The sequence below is a fragment of the Aethalodelphis obliquidens genome, unplaced genomic scaffold (assembly GCF_003676395.1).
Source record: "Aethalodelphis obliquidens isolate GAN/ISIS:26980383/991018 unplaced genomic scaffold, ASM367639v1 scaffold38, whole genome shotgun sequence".
Classification (NCBI taxonomy): Eukaryota; Metazoa; Chordata; class Mammalia; order Artiodactyla; family Delphinidae; genus Aethalodelphis; species Aethalodelphis obliquidens.
In genome coordinates, this window is record NW_020837982.1 from 17,567,168 (window position 1) to 17,585,905 (window position 18,738).

At 42.8% G+C, this 18,738-nt stretch overlaps 1 protein-coding gene across 8 annotated transcripts in view; it reads left to right on the forward strand.

The window, feature by feature from the left end:
- ULK2 (unc-51 like autophagy activating kinase 2) overlaps positions 1-18,738 on the forward strand; it is a 65,544-nt gene that overhangs the window by 37,927 nt on the left and 8,879 nt on the right. For 5 of the 8 annotated variants that reach the window (XM_027131153.1, XM_027131147.1, XM_027131146.1 and 2 more), the window contains 8 exons: positions 70-130; positions 5,630-5,767; positions 8,853-8,998; positions 10,699-10,779; positions 12,640-12,926; positions 13,809-13,996; positions 14,410-14,513; positions 17,470-17,619. In XM_027131153.1, coding sequence (XP_026986954.1) covers positions 70-130; positions 5,630-5,767; positions 8,853-8,998; positions 10,699-10,779; positions 12,640-12,926; positions 13,809-13,996; positions 14,410-14,513; positions 17,470-17,619 — 1,155 coding nt within the window. The remainder of the gene's footprint in view (positions 1-69; positions 131-5,629; positions 5,768-8,852; positions 8,999-10,698; positions 10,780-12,639; positions 12,927-13,808; positions 13,997-14,409; positions 14,514-17,469; positions 17,620-18,738) is intronic. The other 3 variants (XM_027131150.1, XM_027131151.1, XM_027131149.1) reach the window with 3 other exon arrangements.

The window sequence follows — 18,738 nt, forward strand, 5'->3', positions numbered from 1 at the left end:
ACAACATATATACATTTTTTAAACAGGTGGTATAGCAGAACTGACTGTATTTTTCTCTTTTCCCTTTAGATGATATGCTGATGGGCACTGCTGGCAGACGTGCTTCTAATGAGTTCTTGGTGTGTGGAGGGTATGTTTGCATATATTTCACTAAACATTTTTTCATATTTTTTGTGTGTGTGAGTAAATTATAGAACTCTGTGTTCTTGATGTAAAATTTACTTTGTTTCACAATCTATTCTTTAAAAACTTTTTAAATTGTGTTAAAAAACATAAAATCTGCCATCTTAACCATTTTTCAGTTTGAGTTCAATAATAGCATTAAGTATATCCACAATGTTGTGGAACAGATCTCCATATACTTATTTTTTTTAATATACATTCATTTATTTATGTATTTATTTTGGGCTGTGTTGGGTCTTCATTGCTGCACACCGGCTTTCTTTAGTTGTGTCAAGCGGGGGCTTCTCATTGTGGTGGCTTCTCTTGTTCCAGAGCACGGGCTCTAGGCGCACGGGCTTCAGTAGTCGTGGCACGCGGGCTTAGTAGTTGCGGCTCGCGGGCTCTAGAACACAGGCTCAGTAGTTGTGGCACACGGGCTTAGTTGCTCCGTGGCATGTGGGGTCTTCCCAGACCAGGGCTTGAACCCATGTACCCTGCATTTGCAGTCGGATTCTTAACCACTGTGCCACCAGGGAAGTCCCTCTGTATACTTTTATATGGTTATATATTATATTGTTATATTTAGATCTTTAATCTATTTTTAGTTGATTTTTGTATACGGCATAAGATAAGGGTCCAGTTTCATTTTTTGCATGTGGATGTCTAGTTTTCCCAGCACCATTTGCTGAAGAGACTGTCCTTTCTCCATTGAGTGGTGGTGGCACCCTTGTCATAAATCATGTGTCCATGTATGCAAGTGTTTGTTTCTGGGCTCTCTGTTCTGCTCTACTGGTCTATAGATCTGTCTTTATGCCAGTGCCACACTGTTTTGATTACTGTAGCTTTGTAATATGTTTTTAAAAAAATTTATTTATTTTTGGCTGTGTTGGGTCTTCCTTGCTGCGTGCGGGCTTCCTCTAGTTGTGGCGAGCAGGGGCTACTCTTCGTTGCGGTGCATGGGCTTCTCATTGTGGTAGCCTCTCTTGTTGTGGAGCACGAGCTCTAGAGTGCAGGCTCAGTAGTTGTGGTGCACGAGTTTAGTTGCTCTGCAGCATGTGGGATCTTCCCAGACCAGGGCTCGAACCCATGTCCCCTGCATTGACAGGCGGATTCGTAACAACCGCGCCACCAGAGAAGTCCTGAAATATGTTTTTAAATAAAAAAGTATGAGACCTCCAGGAATTCCCTGGTGGTCCAATGGTTAGGACTCAGTGCTTTCACTGCTGTGGGCCTGGGTTCAGTCCCCAGCTGGGGAACTAAGATCCCACAAGCCATGTGGCGCAGCAAAAAAATAAATAAATAAATAAAAAGAAGAAGTATGAGACCTCTAATTTTATTCTTCTTTTCCAAGATTATTTTGACTATTCAGGGTCCTTGCAGATTCCATATGAATTCTAGGATAGATTTTTTTATTTTTCTATTTATGCAAAAATTGCCATTGGGATTTTTTTTAACATCTTTATTGGAGTATAATTGCTTTACAATGGTGTGTTAGTTTCTGCTTTATAACATAGTGAATCAGTTATACATATACATATGTTCCCATATCTCTTCCCTCTTGCGTCTCCTTCCCTCCCACCCTCCCCATCCCACTCCTCTAGGTGGTCACAAACCACCGAGCTGATCTCCCTGTGCTATGCGGCTGCTTCCCACTAGCTATCTGTTTTACATTTGGTAGTGTATATATGTCCATGCCACTCTCTCACTTTGTCACAGCTTACCCTTCCCCCTCCCCGCCATTGGGATTTTGATAGGGATTGCACTGATCCATATAAAACACTTTGGGTAGTACTATTGACATCTTAAATACTAAGTCATCCAGTCTATGGAAATGAGATGTCTTCTTTAATTTCTTTTAGCAGTGTTTTGTACTTTTCAGCATACAAGTCTTTTGTCTCCTTGGTTAGACTTACTCCTCAGTATTTTATTCTTTTTGATACTATTGTCGGTGAGATTGTTTTCTTAATTTCCTTTTGGGATTGTTCATTTTTAGTAAATGGAAATACAGCTGATTTGTGGGTGTTGATTTTGTATCCTGCACCTTTGCTGAGTTTGCTAGCTCTAATATGTTTTGGGTTTTTTTTACATGTGAAATCTTTAGAGTTTTCTACATTTAAGGTCATGTTATCTGTGAACAGAGATAATTTTACTTCTTCCTCAGTTTGAAAGTCTTTCATTTCTTTTTCTTGCCTAATTGCTCTGGCTGGGAATTCTACGTTGAATAGAAGTGTTGAGAGTGCCATTCTTGTCTCATTACTGATCGTAGAAGAAAGGCTTTCTGTCTTTCACCATTGAGTATGCTGTTAGCTGTGGGCTTTTCATATATGACCTTGATTATATTGAGGTAATTTCCTTCTGTTCCTATTTTATTTAGTGGTTTTATCATGAAAGGGTGTTGGATTTTGACAAATGCTCTTTCTGCATCAATTGCGATGATCATGTGATTTTTGTCCTTGTTCTGTTAATGGTGGTATACTGTAAATCCCATTTGGTCATGGTGTTTGATCCTTTTAAGGTGCTGTTGAATTTGGTTTGCTAGTATTTTGTTGAGGATTTTCACATCAAATTTCATCAGAGATATTCTCTAGTTTTCTTGTAGTGTCTGTGTCTGGCTTTGGTACTAGGGTAATGCTGAACTCATGGAATGAGTTGGGGAGTGTTCCCTCCTCTTCAAATTTTTGGAAGAGTTTGGGTGTTTGTGTTAAGTCTTTAACTGTTCGATAGAATTCACCAGTGAAGCCATCTGGTCCTAGACTTGTCTTTGTTGGGAGGTTTTCAGCTACTGATTCAGTCTCATTACTAGTAATGGGTCTGTTCACATTTTCTTTCTTCATGATCTAGTCTTGGTAGTTTGTGTATTTGTAGGATTTTTTCTGTATCTTCTAGGTTATCAGTTTGCTGGTAAGCAATTGTTCATAGTATTCTCTTAAAATCCTTTTTATTTCTGTGGCACTAGTTATGTCCCTTCTTTCCTTTCTGATTTTGAGTCTTTTCTCTTTTATCCTTAGTTAATCTTGCTAAGGGTCTGTCAATTTCATTGATTTTATTTTAAAAAAATAAACCAACTCTTAGCTTCCTTGATTTTTTTCTATTGTTTTTCCATTTTCTCAGTTTTCTTTACCTCTCCTCTAATCTTTATTATTTTCTTCCCCCAAGTGGAAGACAACCAGAATCTTAGAAAAAGAGTTCTGAATAAATCAAGATGCATAATCTGTATATGTTCTGCCATCTACCTGTTATTTCCTTCCTTCTGCTAACTTTGAGTTTAGTTGTCTTCTTTTTCTAGTTCCTTGGGGGATAGAGTTAGGTTGTTGATTTGAGACCTTTTCGAATGTGAGACACAGACTTCATCTTAGCACTACTTTGACTGTATCCCATAAGTTTTGGTACATTGTGTTTTCATTTTTCTTTTTCTCAGGTTATTTGCTGATTTTTTCCAAGATTTCTTCTTTGACCCATAGGTTGTTTAAGAGTTGTGTTGCTTAGTTTCCATGTATTTGTGGATTTTCTAGTTTTCCTTCTGCTGTTGATTTCTAGTTTCTATCCTGTGTGATTGATTGGAAAAGATACTTTGTATGATTTAAATTTGTTAAGATATGTTTTGTGGCCTACCATGTGGTACATCCTGGAGAATGTTTCCAGTGCATCAGAGAAAAATGTGTTCTGTCAGTGGGGGGAGTGTTCTGCAGCATCTGTTAGGTCCTGTTGTCTGTGGCGCTGTTCAGGCGGTTGTTTCTTTATTGGTCTTCCATCTGGTTGTTCTATCCATGATTGAGGGTGTGGGTTCAGCCTGCGATTATTTCTGTAGAATTGTCTTTTCTCCCTTCAAGTCTGTTATGTATGTGCCTCATATGTGTGGTAGTGCTGATGTTTGGTGCATGAATATATATAATTCGTATGTCTTCCTGGGTAATTGACCCTTTTATCATTATATAATGTCCTTTTTTTGTTTCTTATAACAGCATCTGACTGAAAGTCTATTTTGTCTGATGTTAATGTAGCCACCCCTGCTCTCCTTTGGGTACCATTTGCATGGAATATCTCTTTCCATCCTTTCACTTCCAGCCTAACAGGGAAAGATTTATTACTGCCATTTTGTTACTTTTCTGTATGTCTTGTGGCTCTTTTGTCCCTCATTTCCTCTCTTACTACCTTTGTATCTTGTTGTTTTTTTCAGTACTGATATGCTTTGATTCTCATCTCATTTCCTATTGTGTATATTCTGTAGGTATATTCTTTGAGGTTACCATTGAGATTATATAAAATAATTTAAAGTTATAACAATCTATTTGAAACTGATAACTTCAATCACATATAAAAACTCTACTCGTATAGAGTATAAGAGTATACTGCCCCTCACCTTTATGTTACTGATGTCCCAGATTACATCTTTATTTAGTGTACCCATTAATATCTAGATTTATAATTTGGGGGTACTTTTGTCTCTTAGATTCTTTTTTTTTTAAATATTTATTTGTTTATTCATTCGTGCATGCATGCTGTGCTGGGTCTTAGTTGAGACATGGGGGATCTAGTTCCCTGACCAGGGATCCAGCCCAGGCCCCCTGCATTGGGAGCGTAGAGTCTTAACCGCTTGACCACCCAGGAAGTCCCTAGATTTTCTTTTTATTTAAATATGAAGTAATGGTTCCAAAAGTTCTAAAGTGACACTTTAGAAGATAATCATATTGTTTGTTTAGGTAACTAAATATATAATCTCTTTATCTCTGTAAGGTTGTAATTGGGCAAAAATGGGAGAGATTGTGGCTTTTTTAGAATTACAGAAGGGCAAAAGAAGGAAATAACTCATCTTTCTTAAGGCCCAGTACTGTCCCTGATGTTTTAAGGTATGTTGTAAATTGAATTGAAAGTCATCTAAGGACATGCTGTTTCTGAATTTATGAAAAGCAAGGAAAGAAACCAGCTACACTACAAAATGTGGACCTCAGATGGGTTATGTGCAGGGAGAGTCACACAGTGTATAGGGAGAGTCACACAGTGTATTTTCAGTCTGCATCAAAGTCCAAGTTCCTTGGGAATGCTTACTGCACTCATAACTTTGTAAACATTCCAGTCATCTCTACTCTTGAACTTCCTGTTCTTGTACCCAGCATATTTTCCTAGAAGTATTTTTCCTCTTGCATGAGGAGTGAAGAGCAGAGTGTGAGCAGATGAAGCTGCGTTTTGTGGCCTGTGGCTCTTCCTGTTGTTGCAGAGGGGCCTCTGTCCCCTTCTTCTTACAAGCCTTCCTCCTCAGTGTGCATGTGCATACCAGTAGACTTCTGTAAAGGACAAGTGTGGTTTTTTTGGCTTTATGTATATTTTCAAGATGATCATTTCTTATTCACATTCAGAAGTGATCATTTGGCTTCTTATAGAATTTCCTCTAAATACCACCAATGCGTCAGATGAAAGGAAAGTGGTCTCACTTGTATTTCTTTCCTTTTTCAATGAATGATGTCTGCAGGCAGTGTCAGCCCACTGTGTCCCCTCACAGCGCAGCCACCCCCATTCCTGTCCCTACTCAGATAAGGAACTACCAGCGCATAGAGCAGAACCTCACCTCCACTGCCAGCTCTGGCACAAATCTGCATGGCTCTCCAAGGTAAGCTAGCAGTTGCTTCCTTTCCCATTTTTTCTTCCTTTCTTTTAAAATTGTTGTTGTTGTGATTGAAACATCTGTTAATTTCCATGGTCGACTTAGACTCTTACGTATGTGTATAATGGAGATGTACAAAATTGAATAATAATAAATTTTTTTGTAATGGATCTATTTAAATGATATTTAAGCTTGGCTGGGTAATTAATATAGTATGATATATATATATATATATATTTGTCCACAAGTATAATTATTTTTAAGAATTGAGGAAGAACTTGTTAAAAAATGAAATCTCACCAGTTTTAGCAGACTATGTACATATTATTTATTTCTCCCACATCCTAAAACCCCACTCAAGTAGAAAAGGAATGACAAAGGTATAAGCCCACAAAGACAAGTAAAACGAGAATAAGTATTGAGTGGGTGACCGCTTCTGACGCGTTTCTGGAAGTGAGAAAGAGAACAACGGAGGGGTGCCTGCTGTCGCCACCGGGCAGGGTAAGTGTGTGAGCAGGCGGGGCTCAGGCAAAACAGGGCAGCCGGAGTCATAGCTCAGGCGGGGTGGCCAGACGGAGGCGGATGGCTGACAGCAGGAAAGCTGCATCTGGAGGAAAGTGCATGAGTGCAAAGAGAGGAAAACTTACGTGAAGAACTAGTACCTCAGAGCTGGGTTAGAGACTGCATCTGTAAGTAAGAACGAAATGCTACTGAAGACAAGCGAAGTAAAAAAGACCTCTTGGACATTACAAAACAGAATAACTGAACTAAACAAAAGTAAATGTTGGAAGACAGAGTTGAGGAAATATTTGAAATAGATAATCAAATCAAGAAGATGGAAAGTGTGAATTAATAATAATCTTCAAGGATTAATTAGTTTAGGCATTCTAGAAAGAAAACTATAATAGCGAGGAAGAAAATTTCCAGGAAATAATTATGAAATTTTTTTCCAAAATTGGAGGAGACAAGATTTTAGATTAAAAGGACCCACCAAAGGAATAGCTCAGTGAATGGAAAAGGATCCTCACCGTCTTTTGCGATGTAAATTAAGAAAACTTCTAGGAAGAGTATTTGGCAATACCTGTGAAAATCAGTAATGCATATATCCTTTGACCCATCAGTCAGCTTCTGGTAACTTATTCTAAGATATATATTCCTTGCCTGTGTATAAAATCGTATGTATACAAAGTGGTTAGTTGTTATAATAGCAACGGATGAGCAATAAGCCCAGTGCCCACCAGTAAGGGACAGATTTATTCTGATCCATCTGTGACAGTGGAACACCTTCCAGAGAGAGTCAGGAAGCTCTCTGTGTGGTGAGGTAGGGTGGTTTCCAAGGTACATTGTGAAATGGAAAAAGCAAAGTGAATAACAGTGCACTAGCAGTGGTTCTCAAAGTGTGGTCTGCGGCTCCATTTCAGAGGGTCCATGAGGTGGAGACCATTTCCATGGTAATTCCAGGATACTGTTTGCTTTCTTCACTGCGCTGACACGTGCACTGTTGGTGTGAACGCTGTGATGGGAAAGCTGCTGGTGCCTCAGGACAGGTCACGGGAGTGGCTCCTGTTCTGCTGTTAGCCCTGGTCTCTTTACCTCCACACACTTGTAGTACCTAGGAGTGTCTTTAGTGAAACAGTGAAAGGTATTATCTCTCTTTGAAAATCTCCACCTTGAGTGGAAAGTAGGCATAAAGCACCTTTGCTGCACATCGGAGTAGTGGTCCTAAGGAAAAGCCCTTGTATGGTTGTTTTCATTGTGAGCTGACTTTTAGCCACTTTTTCATGGAACACCTGGTGCTTGAGAGGACAGCTGTGGCTGTGGTGTTGACAGCCATTTTGTCAAAAGTGAACTAAGTTGGTGGTGATATTTTGATATGAATGTGACTTTTTGATATTGTATAATGCGTCAGTGTTCGGAATATCTGCATAACTCTGTCAACCAGTATTTTCCAAATGACCAAATTTTTAAAAAAGCATACATAGATATCAGATCCATTCCAAGTACAAGATATTTTTGCCAGAGAATGGAGTTTAATGGAACAGAGTACAAATTTTACCGATGTGGTTTCAGATTCCATGTTGCAGCTGATCTTAGAAATGACCACTTGCTGAGTTTTGGGGTGGCATCAAAGAGGAGTGTCACAGTATCTGAAAGGCTACCAAAGTCCTCCTCCTATTTCCAGTTACAAATTTATAAGGCAGTGTTTTCTTCATGTACTTCTCCCAAAATAACACATGTAACAGACTGAATGTAGAAACAGTTATGAATACCCAACTGCCATCTCTTGAGCCAGACGTTAGAGATTTGCAAAATAATGTCATGCTTCTCAATAATTTGTTTTGGAAAATATTTTTCATAATCTTGTGTCATAAGTTTATTATTTTTAATGAATTAATAATTACAAAAATTTCTGTTTTAACTTCTAGTACCATAAAAATCAATAGATATAATAAGTTGCATAAATAAAAACTCTGGTATCTTCAGTAACTTTAAGAACATAAAGGGGGGCTTCCCTGGTGGCGCAGTGGTTGAGAGTCCGCCTGCCGATGCAGGGGACACGGGTTCGTGCCCCGGTCCGGGAAGATCCCACATGCCGTGGAGCGCCTGGGCCCGTGAGCCATGGCTGCTGAGCCTGCGAGTCTGGAGCCTGTGCTCCGCAACGGGCGAGGCCACAACAGTGAGAGGCCCGAGTACCGCAAAAAAAAGAATATAAAGGGGATCTAAGACAAAAATGTTGAAAATGATTGGTATGGAATCTATTACCTTTGTTAAAACAAGATGAAAATAAGATTATATATTCAGTTTGCTTGTTTTTGAATTAAGGAACTCTGGAAGGATACATTAGAAACTAAAAATAATGGTAACCTTTTGAGCAGGATTGAGGAAGTGTTGGGAATTAGGTAGACAGATACAAGGATGGGAGGGAGACCTCACTCTGTATAATTTTATAGGTTTTATGTTTGTTGCATATCACTACGTTCCATATGTTTAAAAAATCTACTCCACGGCATATTGTTAGGAAGTTTTAGGAGAAAAGACAGAAATAAAGTCCTAGAACCTCCTGGTGAGGGAGTAATATTTTTCCCTTTAGATCTGCGGCGGTACGAAGGTCTAACACCAGCCCCATGGGCTTCCCCCGGCTGGGATCCTGCTCGCCGGTGCCGGCAGACGCAGTACAGGCAGTCGGACGAAGACTCTCCACGGGGTCTTCCAGGCCTTACTCACCTTCCCCTTCGGGTAAGGAGAATTTATAGCCGTTGTTTCCAACCTTTTTTCATTGTGACCAATGCGACATGACACTCCCTTTAGGAACACTGGCTCACGATGGCAGTGAGTCCCAGCTGACTGGGAGCCACATCCCGCCCCTCCAACCCTACCCTTCTCTGATTCCCTCTTGAGAACCTCTGTATAACGCCATTAAGACCGCTGTCGGAAACAGGATGATATAAATGGGTCTTGCGGATAAAAAGCATCTCCACTGGGTTTGGGCTCTAAACACAAGCTCAGAATCCCTAGGTGAAAGTACATAAAATGCCTACCCTACTTGGCACTAGGAGTTAGGAGGATTAAAAGGCAGCAGAGTACGTGACAGCGCTGGGTTACGTCCACCAGAGGCCTTCCCGCTGCGGGGGCGACCGGGTGGCAGCTCCACTGCGGATCCTCCCACCTCTCCCGGACACCGCGGGGAGCAACACGGGGAGCTCGAAAACAGCCGCCCAAGGCACGCAGGGAGGCCACAGAACAGCCAATCCCAACAGGGAGACCTCGAACCACATTTTCAGGGGCTTAGCTAAGAGAAAACGCTCCCGCTTCAGAACACACGCGAGAGAGGCCAGGGCAACAGAGATCCAGAGTCCGTGAGCAGCGGCCTCCTAGCGGCGACGTGGGGGAGAACGGGAGCGGGGAGGGCAAGCGTGCACGCGCGCACACGCACGCGCGCACACACACGCACACGCATCCAAAGGGGGAGGCCCCACCCCCTCCATCTCCGCCCAGGAGTAGGACTAGGAGGGAGGGGCGCGCCTCGGAAGCAGGCAGAGCGAGCGGGACCGAAGCCTCGCCCAGCAGCCTCGGTTCACAAGGCGAAAACCACAGTGATAATGTTTTTTAAAAGTTAATGTCACCACTTCCCTGTGGCAGTGGTTTGGACACTACTCTTAAATGAAGAATCTTATTCAAGCAAAGTCTTGGCGTGTCCTCGCCCCCTCAGAGGCCCCCGGGCTCCCCGGAGTTTGCGGACGAGGCCCCAACACTTGCTCTCAGGGACGCGGCCCTCCCTCGGGGTCGAGTCTCTGCCCACTGCTCCGCCGCTGCTGGAGACGCACGCGTCTCGTCTACTTGAGCGCCTGGAAGCCTTCCCCGCCTCCCACTCTTGCTAATTCGGGTTCGCAGCGGTAGATGCAAAGAAGGGGGCTGCAGAAATGTGCACGGAGCGCCTGGGCAGCCGCTGTGAGGGAGAGCGGGTAGGAAGCAGGGACCGCAGGGCGCCCCTTCTGACCACCTTGTAGGCCTGACCCCCGGGGCAGAGGGCTGGAAGGAGGGGTGGGCAGGCTCTCGACGGCCAGTGAGTTCTGAGGAGCGTCCCCAGGCACAAGCCACCCAGAATCACCGTGACCCACAAAGGCTGGGCCAGCCCGGGGGCAACCTCAGCGGGAGGGGAATGCGGCGGGTGGACGGGCAGCAGCTGGGCCCCGGCAGCTCCACGCCCGAGACCTCCGTCAAAGGTTTGCCTGGCTCTTAGTCTCTGCCCTCCGGGCAGGTCCTACGGTGCTTTGATCTCAGCGTGCCCAGCACGCTGTGGCTTAGGACATGTGAGCCGAACTACATCTTCGCTAAATTGTGTCGACTGTAATGGACGATCTGTGCATGTGTCGCCTTTTCCATGCTATATTAGTTGTGAGCCATTTCTCCCTGCTTTACCCTTCCCTTCTTCACAGTTGGCACCATTCCTGAGCAGTTTAGTCAGTGCTGCTGTGGGCATCCTCAGGGCCAGGAATCCAGGAGCAGGAACTGGTCAGGTAGGAGATGGACTCGCAATGTTAATAGTTTAAATCCCATCGTAAGTGAATTCGAGATATGTTTTTCCAGTCTTAACAAACCAACAGAGTTTACGTGAAGTATTTTCTCTGCTCTCCTGTCTTTTATGCTAATGTGCTCTAGTGTATCATTGCCGGTTGGTTATCGCCTACGTATAGGATTCTTTTATGAGACTAAGTCCTAGGAATTACACAACTTGGCTAAACTCTGGTTGTTGTCCCACAGATAATGAAAATCAATCTAGAAAATGAAATTTCATTACTTTAATACTGGTTTTGATAAAAGCTACCAGTTAGCATCAGATTAAAAAAAACTAATGGATGTTTATTTGCTTTATTATATAAAATATACATGCCTGAAAAGATCTGCGCAAATCACACTTTGATAAGTCAAATTTTATTGTATGTGCATTTGAGGAGTTGGGCAGTTAAAGGAATGCTCTGTTACTTAGAAAAGCACTCTTGGGACGTCTCTGGTGGCGCAGTGGTTAAGAATCCACCTGCCAACGCAGGGACACGGGTTTGATCCCTGGTCCGGGGAAGATCCCACATGCCACGGAGCAGCTAGGCCCGTGCACTGCAACTACTGAAGCCTGCACGACTAGAGCCCATGCTCCGCAACAAGAGAGGCCTGTGCACCGCGACGAAGAGTAGCCCCCCATCTCTGCAGCTAGAGAAAGCTTGCACGCAGCAGCAAAGGCCTAACGCAGCTGCAAAAAAAAAAAAAAAAAAAAATCAATCAGAGGTTTTTTAAAGAAAAGAAAAGCACTCTTTTCTGGGTTTAGTGTTTCATATTTTGTGTTTCTTTAAAAATAAAGCTTGATTAACTTTCTCCGGATCATAACACTTTATCAGTGTTTATTTGTGTATGTGTACGTGTAGACACACATGTATGGCAGAACCCAGTTCTGAAAAGTGAAATGGTAGATTTAGGATGAGATAAGCCAGGAGTGGTTGGCAGCAAGAGCTCCTGTTTATTGCTGCCTGTTTGGGGAAAGGTGATGGTTATCAGCCACTAAGAAGGTTTGTGTGTCTTTAACGTTATTGGTGGTAGTTCAGCTTGCAAGAAACTCCAAGGAATTTGTAACTGGAGCCCCAGGCTTAGTGAATGTTAAGTCAGCAACAGCAGGGTTTGTGGGGGGGAATCCTCTTGTTGTAGCCAGCTGTTCATCGTATCAAGACCCCATCCCCCAGAGTCCCCTTAAGAGGCAATAATATCTGTGGACAAGTGTTTTCTTTGTAGAGAAGATGGACACTTTAGGTTTTAAATGAATTTCGTGAAACTGACAAAAATATGCGTATGCTTGTTATTTTTAGACAAAATCCAGGAAAAGTATATTATCTTTCTAATTTTCTTTCCAACATTCTTTTTTGAATAAAGAGCTATTGTAGTTTAGCTTGAAACGTTTCTTTTAGTTGCTATGTGAGAAAAGAGAATAATTACATTGATACTACACACATACATATCGATATAAAGAGTGAAAATCATCTCGTTCCATGTAGATTTTTGTTGTTTTCGTTGGCTTTACGCGCTCTTTAGCTCTCTGTGGTGCTGACTAGACGTTATGTTAATTGAGTTGTGTGCCCGCTGTTGGTAAAACAGCCGACAGACCCGTCGTCACTAACCCCTGTCTCCTGGGAGGGCCAACGGCAGTGTGCTTGTCACTGTTTGTAAAGGATGCCAAAAAATGTCTCTTGCCAGGTAAACAACTTTTGGAATATCTCACAGGAAACAAGACATTCACTGGAACTCTCCTTGAAGAGGTGTCTTCTTAACTCGCCAGTTTTTGCCCTGCACTTCTTCTTCCCTTTGGGTTAACGCTGTCTCTGTGTCCTCGGCAGGCTCTCCCGTGCCGCAGCCTCCGTCGCCCCAGCCACTCTTGTTGGGTGCTAGACTGCAGAGCGCCTCCACCCTCACTGACATCTACCAGAGCAAGCAGAAGCTCAGAAAGCAGCACTCGGACCCCGTGTGCCCGTCGCACACCGGGGCTGGGTGCAGCTGCTCCCCCCAGCCCAGTCGGCCCGGCAGCCTTGGGACCTCTCCCACCAAGCACGCGGGGTCCTCCCCGCGGAGTTCCGACTGGTTCTTCAAAACTCCATTACCAACAATCATTGGCTCCCCTACTAAGGTGTGTTTATTAAGCCCTTTTGTAGATGTTGTGACTTTGCTAAATTAACATTTATTAACTGGGGCATTTTGTTCCGGGTGGTCAGCTGAGGTCCAGCAACGGACCACAGGAGAAATTGAAATAGAGAAGTTGGTTACTCACCGGTCCTGGAAGAAGCACCCAGATGCCACACGGGGAAGTCAAGTCAAAGTGCAGAGAGAGACAGGACCTGGGCACATGCCTTTATTAGGGTCTGTGGGTGGAGTGCTCTGGGGTTCCCGGGCCAAGGCTGGATGGGTCAGTCCAAACCAAAAGAGCAGGGTTCTGATAAGTTCCACGGGGGTCTTGTCTAAGGGGCACACAGCGGGAAGGCCCTGGGAGACGGGGGGAGATCACCAGGCCTGTCAGGGAAGTCGTATCCGGAACATACATTTATTTGCGACTCTGTGGGCTGCTGTCTAGGGCGTGTGCTTGTACGAGGGGCTGGTGTCAATTTAAGGTCCCTGCAGGCCGCATAGCCAAGCACAGTGGATGTGGAAGCAGCAATACCATGGAGTAGCTTAACTCTCAGTAGTAGGTCATGAACTAGTATCATAAGTACTTTATAGGCAGCATTCAGGAAGAGGATAGCTGCAATTTAATCAGCACCTGCCGTGTACCAGGCAAAGTGTAAGTCCTTTACTTGCTGAATGCTTTATATACACGTTCCCATTTAGGCCTGAAAAAAGGAAACAGGCCTAGCGTAAATGAACTGTCAAGGTCACAGAGACTGGAAGCAGAAGAGCCGGAATTTGAATCCAAGACTGACAGAGTCTGGAGTCTCTGCTCCAGCTACTGTGCCATGAGCCTGACGGTTCTGAACATTCCTACGTCATAACAACCAGTTTACATGTGTTCCCTTAGACCACGGCTCCTTTCAAAATCCCGAAAACGCAAGCGTCTTCCAACCTGCCAGCCTTGGCCACTCGCCGCGGGCCTTCTGAGGGGCAGTTGAAGGATGGGAGTGACCCACGGGGATGCTCTCACTGTCTCTCAGTACAAGGAGGGGAGAGGCACAAGTCCGAGCAGCAGGTCAGGGCAGCGTTTGGCAGGTAAGAGACGCCATTTCCTTCCAGCCCTAAACATGGAAACTGTAACAGTGCATCCATTCCTATCATAAAACAACCAGACCCGATTAGCAGCTGGTTTATGCCAGTGGTTAATGACACTGTACACATGTAAGGAACTGCATACACTTAGAATCTCTGAAAACCATAGCTGTTGCCTATACCTGTGGGAGTCCAGAGCTCTTCCTGAGTTTCCTGAGTAGTCTGTTTCTGCCTTTTTGTTTATTTTGGGTATTGAAGTTTATCTCTACCTTGAATTGTTTGGTCTCTATTTTTTGTCTCCTTGTTCTCTGACTTTCCTTTAACCCTTTTATGGCTTGGCTTAAATCACCCTTATTACTGATAAGTCTGGATTTTTTAAAAGTATACATTTACGTTATTATCATTCTTCTTTTTAGATCTGTCAGTACTGGGAAATTATCAGATCAACCAGTAAAAACACCTTTAGGTGGACATCAGGGCAGCACGGACAGTTTAAATACAGAACGACCAATGGATATAGGTAAGGGAAGTCCGGTTTCTTTTTAGGCAGGTAATCTGTTTGTTAACTTTCCTATTGCTGCTGTAACAAATTGCCACAAGCTTGGTAGCTTAAAAACAACACAGATGTATTATTTTACAGTTCCAGAGGGCAGAAGTCCACAGTGGGTCTCACTAGGCTAAAACCGAGGTGTAGGCAGGGCTGGTTCCTTCTGCAGGCTCTCGGGGAGGGTGCACTTCCTGGCCTTTTGCAGCTTCTGGGGGCTGCCCTCATCCCTTGGCTTGTGGCCCCTTCGACCGTGAAAGCCAGCAATGGCCAGTCTAGACTCAGACCTTCTGCCCCCTTAGTCTACACTTAAAGGACCCTTGTGATTACATTGGACCCACTGGATAATCTCTCTAAGTTCAGCTGATGAGCAGCCCTGGTTCCATCTGCAGCTTTAGTTCCCCTTTGCCGTGTCACATAGCCTATTTACAAGTTTCAGGGCTCAGGACGCGGGCATCTTTGGTTTGGGCGTGGGGGTAATTACTCTGCCCATCTACTTCTGGTGACTGTTCACGAACCTGTTGACCAGATTGCTTCATCCAGTCCCTGTCATCTCATCTAAGTTCTTAGGAGCCTGTCAAGATAGGGACATGTTCAGTGTCTTGATGATCGGCAGCCCATGAGTGAGAAGTTAGATGCTGACCAAGATTGCTTTTTATCAGTAGGATAACACTGACCAAAGTTGCCTTACACATACGAACTCTTGAGCATCTCTTATACAGCAAGCCCAACCTATAAAGAACCATAGGTCACTGAGATCCCTGGCTCTTTCATAGTTGTTCCAGGGAACTTTATGTCCATGGACCCACATCCAGATTACTTTAGACTGCTTATCAAAAAATGAAAACAAAGGGCTGGCTCCAGACCCTAACCCAGGCTCGTTGAATCAAGTTTTCCGGGAAAGGAGTTTAGGAATCTGTGTCTTTAACAAGCTCCCCACGTGATTATGATGTCCACTTAAATTTGAGTCAGTATTGGAGCCTCTTTGTTCTTGTTTTCTCTGTCATTCTTTTACCGTCTCTCCCATGAGCCTCCAAAGGAGGAAATATCTAGACCAGCAAACACCCGAGTATGGTTTCTGTGCTGTAGGGCTTGATATTTCACTCCACCGTCATCTTGCTGGCATGGTTTCTGAAGAGAAGTCTCGTGTCATTCTTACCCTCGTTCCTCTTATAAATGAGGTGCTTTTTTTCTTTGGCTTCTTTCAGGACTTTTTCTTTGATTCTCTGCTGTTTGAAGATGAAATGCACAGGTGTAGATTATTTGGCATTCTAACCGCTTGGTGTTCTTTAAGCTTCCTGGACTTGGAAGGTTTGGTTCTGCATTTATTTTGGAAATTTCTTGGACACTACTACTTCACATATTTCTTCTGTTTCTTTCTCTTTTTCCTTTTCATATTCCTGTTGCACATATATTATATCTTTGTAGTTGTCCCACAGTTCTTGGATATTCTGGGATTTTTGTTGTTGTTGTTTTAATTCTTCTTTCTCTTTGCTTTTCAGTTTTGGAAGTTCCTATTGACATATCTTCAAGCTAACTGATTTTCTTCTCAACAATGTCCTGTCTGTTGATGAGCTCATCAGATACATTCTTCATTTCTGTGTCAGTGATTCTGACTTACAGCATTTCCTTTGAGTCTTTCTTAGAGTTGCCATCTCTCTGCTTTGTTACTCATTTGCTCTTACATGTTTATTTTTTCCATTAGAGTTCTTAGCATTAATCAAAGTTATTATAATTTCTGGTGTGATAAGTCCAATATGCGTGCTGTATCTGAGTCTGGTTCAGTACTTGCTCTGTCTCTTCAAGCTGTTTTTACCTTTTAGCTTGCCTTTTAATTTTTGTTGAAAGCCAGAAATGATATTACTGGACATAGAATTGAGTTAAATAGTGTGAGGTGTTTTTTTTGTTTATCTGGCTAAGAGTTAGGCTGTGTTTAGTGTTTGCTGTAACCATAGGTATCAGGGTAAACTTTTCTCTGGTGTCTTTGTATTTGTCTCCCCTGTTGTCTTTGAGTTTCCCTAGATACCCCTTCTTAAATGCCTAACTCTATATTTTCTTCTAAGAAAATATAAGCTATAAAACAGCTTAGGGACTTCCCTCGTGGCACAGTGGTTAAGAATCCGCCTGCCAATGCAGGGGACATGGGTTCGAGCCCTGGTTCGGGAAGATCCAACCTGCTGCAGAGCAACTAAGCCCATGCGCCACAACTACTGAGCCTGTGCTCTAGAGCCCACGAGCCACAACTGCTGAAGCCTGTGCACCTAAAGCCTGTGCTCCGCAACAAAGAGAAGCCACCGCAGTGAGAAGCCTGTACATCAGCCCCCACTCTCCACAACTAGAGAAAGCCCGTGTGCAGCAATGAAGACCCAGCACAGCCAAAAATAAATAAATAAATTTATAAAAAAAGCAAAAACAAAAACAGCTTAGCTCTTAGTTTCTCCACATTCTCACCAACGTTTGTTATTTGTGGTCTTTTCGATGATGACCATTCTGACAGGTGTGAGGTGATGTCTCATTGGGGTTTTTATTTGCATTTGCCTGATGATTAGTGATGTTGAGCATCTTTTCATGTGCCTGTTGGCCATATATATTTTTTGGAAAAATAACTATTCAGGTCTTCTGCCCATTTTTTAGTCAGGTTGTTTCCCCACATATTTATTCCCAGTTCTTGGTTTCCACCTTTTCACATTATCCTCAGGTGTGACGGCAATTCACGTAGAAGTAACTGAATTGTAGGCCTTGGTGAAAAGAAGATTCACAGCTGTGAAGAGATTACCATAAAATATTTTTAATGGAGATCTGTATTGAACTTTCTGTTTTTAAGAGTAATAAATGCTTATTGTAAAAAAACCAAATCTAATATAAAAGTAAAGGTGTCCCTATAAAACCCACCCTCTGATACATGACACATTTGGTGAACTTTTTATTGCAGCCCCTGCAGGAGCCTGTGGTGTTGCACGGGCTCCTTCTGTGGGAACAGCAGCGAGTCCCAGGGCTGTGCTGTTCACGGTAGGGTCTCCTCCACACAGGGCTGCGACCCCCGCTTGTACCCACATAGTCCTTCGGACAAGAACCACCTCAGGTGAGGATTGTCTTAGTTCCGCCTTGGGCTCGTGTTTGGTGTGCAGATTCTGATAATGGCTTAATGGTGTGACGTAGTTTTTTTTACCAATGACGTGGAGATAATGATTTACTTTACCTTAAAGGGTTATGACGAGTAGATGAGGGGACTTCCCTGGCAGTCCCGTGGTTAAGACTCTGCGCTTGCACGGCAGGGGGCATGGGTTCGGTACCTGGTCGGGGAACTAAGATCCCCTATGCCACGCTGTGCGGCCAAAAAATAAAAAAAAGAGTAAATGAGACAACACTTGTGGGGAAAAAAAAAAATCTGCAAAACAAAAGGTACTATGTTATATATTTGTAATAATACATATGTAATTTTATAACATTATTACATGAACGTGACGTCACAGTGAAGCAGCTATGCATATTGGTGCTTCTTAGCTTATGTTGAAGGCTTATTTTAGTACATCCAGTAAATTTTTTGAAAATGATAGATTTTTGTTTATTTTTGGTTTTGTGGGTTTTTTTAGAAACCTAGGTTTCACCTTTTTTTTGGTACTTTGAGTCCCAATCTTTGCACTTAATCCTATATCCTACTTCTGGATAGGCTGATAGATTGGTTTTATCAGCCATAGTCTATAAATAGGTAATTGGTACCAAAAATTAAGAAAGTATTTAGATTGGACTTGAGTTATCATTTGACATCATATATTATACCTTGTGTCCCTTAAGTTCTCTTATGCTAAATCAGTTACTAATCAAGATACAAGTAGATTAATAAGCAAAGGATATAAATAGATAATGAGAGTGGAAAAAGAGCTAATAATAATCTTGATTTTAGGATTATTAAGAGTATTAAATAATAAGAAAATACCACTTTGAGAAAATAACTTTTTATACCTGTTAACTAAGCCAACGTTTAAAAAATGTAATGCCCAGTGTTGTTGAGGCTTAGTGGGATCTCTGCGCTCACTCACGGCTGCTTTAGAAAATAGCGTGGCAAGTCTTACAAAGAGCTATAAAAATATTTATAGTAATATTTGATCTGTGGTAATCCCATTCTGTTTATAAGGCCACTTACAACAAAGTGGTCTTATAAAGTATTTATCACAAATAACTCAAAAGAAGGAAGGATTTC